This window comes from Salvelinus fontinalis, chromosome 32 (assembly GCF_029448725.1).
Source record: "Salvelinus fontinalis isolate EN_2023a chromosome 32, ASM2944872v1, whole genome shotgun sequence".
NCBI lineage: Eukaryota > Metazoa > Chordata > Actinopteri > Salmoniformes > Salmonidae > Salvelinus > Salvelinus fontinalis.
Window position 1 is genome coordinate 38,942,788 of NC_074696.1, and position 8,313 is coordinate 38,951,100.

Below are 8,313 nucleotides of genomic sequence, written 5' to 3' on the forward strand. Positions count from 1 at the left end.
TTTTTGCTTCCAAAAGCATCTTAATTCAGAGAAAGACTGTGGTTTTGATAGAAGTTTGTTGGTTTTCTTGTTAGTTGGAAAATTATTATTTGAACAACCTTTAATCAGGGGTTTGCCTACAAAAACAACCATTTACAGTTGAAATCGGAAGTTTACATACATTTAGGTTGGAGTCATTAAAAGTCGTTTTTCAACCACTCCACAAATTTCTTGTTAAAAAACTATAGTTTTGGAAAGTCGGTTAGGACATCTACTTTGTGCATGACACAAGTAATTTTTCCAACAATTGTTTACAGACAGATTATTTCACTTAATTCCCTATCACAATTCCAGCGGGTCAGAAGTTTACATACACTAAATTGACTGTGCCTTTAAACAGCTTGGAAAATTCCAGAAAATGATGTCAAGGCTTTAGAAGCTTCTGATAGGCTAATTGACATAATTTGAGTCAATTGGAGGTGTACCTGTGGATGTATTTCAAGGCCAACCATCAAACTCAGTGCCTCTTTGCTTGACATCATGGGAAAATCAAAATAAATCAGCCAAGACCTAAAAAAAAAAAAAAAAATGTAAATCTAGACAAGTCTGGTTCATCCTTGGGAGCAATTTCCAAACACCTGAAGGTACCACGTTCATCTGTACAAACAATAGTACACAAGTATAAACACCATGGGCCCACTAACTCAGTTACTCCAGCTCTGTCAGGAGGAATGGGCCAAAATTCACCCAACTTATTGTGGGAAGCTTGTGAAAGGCTACCCGCAACGTTTGACCAAAGTTAAACAATTTAAACCAAATACTAATTTAGTGTATGTAAACTTCTGACCCACTGGGAATGTGACGAAAGAAACAAAAACTGAAATAAATAATTCTCTCTACTGTTATTCTGACATTTCACATTCTTAAAATAAAGTGTTGATCCTAACTGACCTAAAACAGGGAACTTTTACTTGGATTATATGTCAGGAATTGTGAAAAACTGAGTTGAAATGTATTTGGCTAAGGTGTATGTAAACTTCCGACTTCAACTGTATATCTAACAAATGCCTATATTTAGACACAAATAACAATGTTAATAATGATACTTATTATTATTTATTTTACTTGTATGGCGCTTTTCTTTACACAAAAACTATCTCAAAGCGTATAAAATCTCAACAAACGAACAACAAATGTAGATTGATTGATGGAGATTGAATGTCTCAATTTGAATTCGAATGAAAGGCTGGGAGTTGAGCTGTTTGGATTGAAAAGGCACTGTAGCTTCAGCAGGGGAGGCATCGATTGGTAGAGCCAAAAAAAAGCGACCACATCTTGGCAGTGGTTAAGAACAGTCCCTGAGCCTCCTCTGCCACCTCTACACACAGCATGCAGTACTAGTTGTAATTATTCGCGACAGATGAAACCATAACAGTAATATTACTTAATTATTAAATAATAATAAACAATTAATAATAGAGATTTATCTAACAGTCTAACTAATAACAATGTTCATTTACATTTCTATGGTCCCTCACCAAAGAAAATCCGTAATTGCGTGTGCAAAACCCGGATGTTATAACAAGATATGTGCTTACTATTTCAGCAAATCAGCGTGTAGGTCGCTTGACTGAACCATCTAATGACCAATGAGAGGGAAGTATTTTCTAATAAGGGGCGGGCTTTAATCCTAAACAGCAAGAAATAAGTCACTGACACTTCCTTTCGTGGTCGAGTTGGTAGATAACGAAGTGTCACAAGGACGGTGAAAGTGAACATGGCCCCCAGCATGCAATTGGACGATGTAAAAAAGGGAATTCGGGCAATCCTTCTCGGACCCCCTGGTGCTGGGAAAGGAACACAGGTGAGTGAGTTATGCTAACTAGTATGGAAGTGCAGGAATGGGAGACCGCATGGCCGACACTGCCACCTAACTGTATAACGTTACACCTTGTCCTGAAGTTCACACTGAATTGGCTTGCATAGATGGCTAGCTTTCCCAAGTTTCGTGTAATGAATTGGGTTTCTAGATCAGACAGATATCGAAGTATAATGCAAGTTGTAGCTAGTTAACTAGTTATGAACATTTGTTAAGTTGAATGTAGCCATTTCCATTCGAACTAACGTTATCTGGTGTTGACCAGTTTGATTTGTGATCTTGCAACACTTTGGCACAAAGTCAATGTGGTACTCGTCTCTGGAGTCGCATGCCAATGTATTGTATGAAGGGCACTTTGAACTATGACTTTCAATGTCCCATTAGGTGACTGTATGCTAATCATACTCTCCAGCTGGCCAGAGCCAACTACTTTCATTTGATCTAACCAGGTTCAATGAACGTGTAGACTTATGACTTCCCTGTCAATAAGCTCAGTGTAATTTTTATTTAGTTTCTGGGAGTCTCTGGTCCGGGAGAACAATAGGTTGTGCAGGGTTTTGTTTGAAATGTGTTTGGGCTGGACAAAAGCTGGCACACCTGCAGCTTCCCAGGAGCGAAGTTGGGGACGTCTGTACTTCCTTGCTGTAGTGGCTGGATAGCTGCACAACATTGCCTTACTAAACACTCACATTTTGTTGCACAGGCTGGTAAAAGTAGTGTAGGATTTTCAGACCCCTAGTTTTTAAAAGTGACTAAATTGAGTTTTTTGGGGGGTCACTGGCCTACCACACCATCTTATGACAGGGTTCCCCCAACTGGGTTGGCCTGTGGGTGGTTTTATTTGACATTCTTAAAAAATGATTAATTGAGAAGCTGGAATGTCTTGATTCTAAGTATTCATCCCCTTTGTTATGGCAAGCATAAATAAGTTCAGGAGTAAAAATGTGCTTAATAAGTTGCATGGACTGTATGCAATAATAGTGTTTAACATGCTTTCTAAATGCCTACCTCATCTCTGTACCCAACACATACAGTCGAGCAGTGAACTTCAAACACAGATTCAACCACAAAGACCAGGGAGGTTTTCCAATGCATCGCAAAGAAGGGCACCAATTGATAGCTGGGTGGTTTAAAAAAAAACAAAAAAAAAAACAGACATTGAATATCCTGTTGAGCATGGTGAAGTTATTAATTACACTTTGGATGCACCCAGTCACTACAAAGATACAGGCGTCCTTCCTAACTAAGTTGCCGGAAAGGAAGGAAGTCGCTCAGGGATTTCACCATGATACCAATGGTGACTTTAAAACACAGTTTAATGGCTGTGATAGGAAACCGAGGATTGATCAACAGTGTAGTTACTCCACAATGCTAACCTAATTGACAGTGAAAATAAAAAATATTCTGAAACAACATGGCACTAAAGTAATACTGCAAAAAATGTGGCAAAGCAATTCACTTTTAGTCCTGAATAGACAGTGTTATGTTTGGGTCAAATACAACACATTAGAGTACCACTCTCTATATTTTCAAGCATAGCGGTGGCTGCATCATGTTATGAGTATGCTTGCTATCATTAAGGCTGAGTTTTTCAGGATAAAAATAAATAAAGTTAAAGGAATGGAGCTAAGCACAGGGAGAATCCTAGAGGAAAACCAGGTTGTCTGCTTTCCAGCAGATACTGGGATATGAATGTTCATTTCCTAAAATGAGGCCAAATATACACTGGATTTGTTTACCAAGAAGACGGTGAATGTTGCTGAGTTACGGTTTTGTCTTAAATCTGCTTGAAAATCTATGGCAAGACTTGGTAATGGTTGTCTAGCAATGATCAACAACCAACTTGAGAGCTTGAAGAATGTTGACCAGCATAATGAGCAAATATTGTACAATCCAGGTGTGCAAAGCTCTTAGACTTAACCAGAAAGACTCACAGCTGTAATTGCTGCCAAAGGGGATTCTAACATGTGTTGACTCAGTGGTATGAGTAGTTATGTCATTTAGATACTTCAGTTCCATAAATTTGCTAACATTTCTAAAAACATGTTGTCATTATGGGGTATTGTGTGTAGATGGGTGAGATTAAAAATATATATTAATCCATTTTGAATTCAGGCTGTAACACAACAAAATGTGGAATAAGTCAACAGCTATGAATAATTTGACGGCACTGTACTTGTTGTCTGGCTTGGAAGATCTTAAGTATTTACTTTGTCCCTTGGGGGTTTGGTCTTTAGCTCTGTTGTGGCGCAACTTGAACATCACTCTGAAATGTAAAAACAAAATGGCCACATAATTGTGTCCTTGAAACAACTGTACTGCATGTGCTATGGCGTTTTTAATTATTCAACCCACGTTTTAGTTTTTCCAGAAGTGTCCCATGCCCTCCCCACATGCATCTAGACATTAGTCTCATGTCATGGGTGGAGGCTATGTTGCAGCTGGAGGGATGTTGCTATCAACTATTAAGATTCAGCACGACTTGAATGCTTGAAGGGCTCCCACCTGTTGTAAAAGTTTGACATGTTGGAGGGTGGAAATGCATTGCTGTAGTTTTCTCTTCAGAGTTGGCAAGTTACACTTTTGAAACATGAGACATGGCTACATAAATGCTACCCTTGTTGCCTTTGTAACATTAGGCCTAATGCCAATAATCCCCCTCCCTCCCAGGCGCCTCGGTTGGCAGAGCAGTACTGTGTGTGTCATCTGGCCACGGGGGACATGCTGAGGGCCATGGTGGCGTCTGGCTCTGAGCTCGGCAAGAGGCTCAAGGAGACCATGGATGCCGGGAAACTGGTAAGATGCGCGTGTTCATATGTTAGTTCTGAACGTGTCTCTGTGCTCATTTTAATAGAAATGACATCTGTTTTGTTTCACTGGTTCTGTAGCTTAGTGGTAATCTGAGACCGGTTTACTTGGACCTCTGTCCCAATTGTGTGTTCGCATGCCTTTTTTGTCTCGCTGCTCATCACTGTCAACTTACTCATAGGTCAGTGACGAGATGGTGGTAGAACTCATAGAAAAGAACCTGGACACGCCTCCCTGTAAGAAGGGGTTCCTATTGGACGGATTCCCACGCACAGTGACACAAGCAGAGATGGTGAGGATTGGTTGGTGCCTGACTCTGTTTTTGCTGTCAATTCCCAGAGCAAAAGTCTCTTGCTGTTAATCAAGCATATGAAGTGATGTAGTGGGTAAACCGATTGCTGGTCGCGGTGAAAAAAGGATTGCTTCCTACACTTTCAATGCATTTTTCTGCAAAAGGTGGGTTAACTGTCGCGCAAAATGATGTGTAATCTGCGTTTACCCTCGACTACATCACTGAGCATATGAACCTGTTTCTTCCCTGCTCTTATGTTTCATGAGTCCCTCTCTCCTAGCTGGATAACTTGCTGGAGAAGCGCACCGAGAAGCTGGACTCTGTGATTGAGTTCTCCGTTGACGACTCCCTACTGGTGCGCAGGATCTGTGGCAGGTGGGACCAAATATTGTATAGCGGGAGAAGAGAGGGGGAGACGTGCTGCGGTGACCTGTGGTTTGATCCAGTTATTATAGACCATTTGTTGGCGAAATTGTTATGAAACAGAGCAATGCCTCCCTCATCCACAACAGTGATCTGTAATGAGGACACGGCTTCATACAGAGGAAATAATGTGCCACTAGTCCAATCCAAATGTTTCCATTCGCATGTCAAAAGGGGTTCTTTGTGAGGCCATTGTGGGATGTGGTGTAAAATGTTGAAGTGGGCCAAAGGCAGTGTGGTTGGACTTGATGGAGGATGGAAGTGTTGTTAAAATGGTGTAACCACGTGGCCCACTAACCTTCTCCCCCCCCCCCCCCCCCCAAGACTAATTCACCAGCCTAGCGGTCGCTCCTACCATGATGAGTTCAACCCACCCAAAGAGCCCATGAAGGATGACGTAAGTACCTTGACGAACATCCCCTTTCTGAGTCTGGAAACCCTACTTCTATTGTAGAACCCAGAGGAAGCTGGTTTTATAATCACAGGTTTTCAAATGTGTTTCTGGGTCAATTTGCACTTAAAAGTGTGTGCGCCCTCAGTGTTTGTGCAAATATGCACTTTTAACAAGTGTGTTCTTATAGAAGTGTGTGTGTTCTTATAGAAGTGTATCTGTCATATGAAGAATGTAGTGGCTCATTTGCAAACAGACTCTTTCACAAGTGTCGTGACACACAATCCCTTGGCTAGGAGTTGTTCCGTGCAGGTGGCTTTGAGCTCTTGTTTCAGATGCTCAGCACAGAAATTGCTTTCAACACACAAATCAAAAGGGTTGTAGTGTGTGTGTGGTACCCAGAGATGTAGATCGGTGCTACTGGCTTGGAAATCTATTTGACACCGCTGAAGGCCTTCACAAGCCCTTCTGTGTTCATCATAGATCCGAAAGGACTGGATAGGAAGTAATTAATATGGTAGAAGATGCACTTGACCTTCTGGAGCGCTAGAGGGAGCCATCACCATATTTCTTAAACCTATCAAATTCGTATAGATCTGTGGACTCTGAAAGTGTAGGGAGGAAAGGAGAAATAAACAACGGGAGAGAAACCAAAATGGTACTTTTCAGTCAAATGAACCCTAATGTCTTCTCTCTCTGTCCCCCATCAGGTGACAGGGCAGCCGCTGATGCGCCGCAGTGACGACAACGCGTCGACGCTGCGCTCGCGGCTGGAGGCCTACCACCGGCAGACGGTGCCCTTAGTCAAGTACTACAGCGCCCGCGGCCTGCACAAGGCCGTTGACGCCGCCCAGTCCCCCGACGTCGTCTTCGCCTCTATCCTCGCCGCCTTCTCCTCGGCCACAGCCGCCCCCTGTAAAGACCTGGTGCTCTTCGTCTAAGCTCCCTTCCACTTCAGTCGCTTCTTCACTCTCAGGACTCTGGTCCGTGCTCCTTTCGTCTAGCTTTCCAATTCTCCTCCTCGGGACTAGTCTGTGCTCCGTTCTCTTCTCCCTCTTCGTCTCTCTACTTTCTGTTGGGCTGTACTTGTATTTGAATGCACTCCTCTACTGGGACTCTCCCTGGAAACTACAGACAATAGCTGATTTTTATAATGGCGTGTATAAAGATAAGTGTAACGTCCCCGTTGGGTCAGGTATACATATTGGTGGACATGTAGCTTCATTGTGATGGCCCCTGTACTTGGATTGAATTGAGCAAGGTGTGGGGAATATGGACGTGATTAAAAATGTATTCCAGGTAATGTAATGTGTCCTTATTAGTTTGAAAAATGAATGACAGGGATAGATGATGCGACTGTCAGTACTCAGAAATGAATTATCTACTGACTTTTGTACTTTGACACTTGGTGTGCATTGATCTTCTTTGCTTAGTGAAACTGAAAGAATGCCGTTCCCCCCCACCCCCCCCCCCCCACCCCCTAGAGCATAGCCACAAACAAAGTACCTGTCATACCGATGTATATTTAGTTCCTGTTAACCAACAGTATTTTTATGTTCCTATTGATACGATTTCCATCCCGCTCTATAAATAGGCTACCGGTTGACTCATTTGTCCTCTCCTTTCTAGAGATTTTTGTCCCTTGTCTCTCTCTGTAGTCAACTGTGATCTCTGCATTTGGTTGAAACATCTGCATGCCGATTGTGACTAGTCTTCTTTTGGATGTGAATGCATGTTCTCAGGGTAGTCAGAAAACAATAGTAATTGTGTAAAGCTATATTGGCCAGTAGACTTGCTGTGGGGATTTTCTTATCTTGACAAGTTCATGTTAAGTATCAAACAATGACTATTGAAATCTGATTTAGTTCCTGTAGTCAAGTTTGATACTGGCAAATGATTGTTAATGTGCTGCTAAGTCACGTTGTAGTGCAGTGCTCATTTAGACTCATGTAAAGCCTGATGGCTGACTCTTTATGATAATTGGACTAGATGGACAGGATTGTTAAATTGAACACATACTAGGGCCTTTCTATGTCCAATGGAGCAACTTGTCTGTACATGTTCTGCCTCTTGCAGCTTTGAATGACCCAAACTCAGTATTTTGTTAGGATTTCTGTGCGATTGTCTCACATGTTTAAATTCACCCGAGATTTTTTTTCTTTTTTCTTTCAGCTGTTTGATCCCTGCTTCTCCAATCCTGGCAATGGAAACAAGCGGGAGGGGAAGGAGGAACTGTTGTACTGTAGCACCTAATTTTGAAATGTTTCTGGAGGATGAGTGAGCATAATGCAGTGCAATCTACCAGTAATAAGTGAAGCCATCTTGGAATTGACTTTGATTATGTTTCCCTTCTAATAAAAAGATGCTTTTCTACAACCATGACATGTTGTAGCCTCCCTTTGTGCTGCATACTACTAATATAATATTGCCTTACTTGCTACTAATATAAGTCAACTGCAATTGCCTCGATGTGAATTGAGTCATGGTTTATGTTGCATATTCTACATAACTCGGTGGATGTCTTATGGAACATAACCGTTT

The 8,313-nt window shown here is 41.8% G+C and overlaps 1 protein-coding gene across 2 annotated transcripts; it reads left to right on the top strand.

Moving 5' to 3' along the window:
• The first annotated feature begins 1,685 nt into the window (after nt 1–1,685).
• On the top strand, nt 1,686–8,154 carry LOC129831301 (adenylate kinase 2, mitochondrial-like). Of its 2 annotated transcripts, none has more exons than XM_055894567.1 (7): nt 1,686–1,843; nt 4,529–4,654; nt 4,848–4,958; nt 5,239–5,333; nt 5,706–5,778; nt 6,483–6,755; nt 7,945–8,154. In XM_055894567.1, exons 1-6 carry the CDS (start codon nt 1,757–1,759, stop codon nt 6,711–6,713), a joined length of 723 nt encoding a protein of 240 aa, XP_055750542.1. In that variant the 5' UTR covers nt 1,686–1,756; the 3' UTR covers nt 6,714–6,755; nt 7,945–8,154. The 2 variants fall into 2 exon arrangements, with proteins under 2 accessions (XP_055750542.1, XP_055750543.1); XM_055894568.1 differs by having other exon boundaries at nt 1,687–1,843; nt 6,483–6,687.
• The last annotated feature ends 159 nt before the right edge of the window (nt 8,155–8,313 follow it).

What these genes read in the sequence shown, in the direction of transcription:
- LOC129831301 (XM_055894567.1), top strand. Translation starts at nt 1,757, where the DNA reads ATGGCCCCCAGCATGCAATTGGACGATGTAAAAAAGGGAATTCGGGCA. An exon ending in GTGCTGGGAAAGGAACACAG is followed by an intron (nt 1,844 to 4,528) that starts GTGAGTGAGTTA and finishes CCTCCCTCCCAG; the next exon opens with GCGCCTCGGTTGGCAGAGCA. An exon ending in CAGTGACACAAGCAGAGATG is followed by an intron (nt 4,959 to 5,238) that starts GTGAGGATTGGT and finishes CCTCTCTCCTAG; the next exon opens with CTGGATAACTTGCTGGAGAA.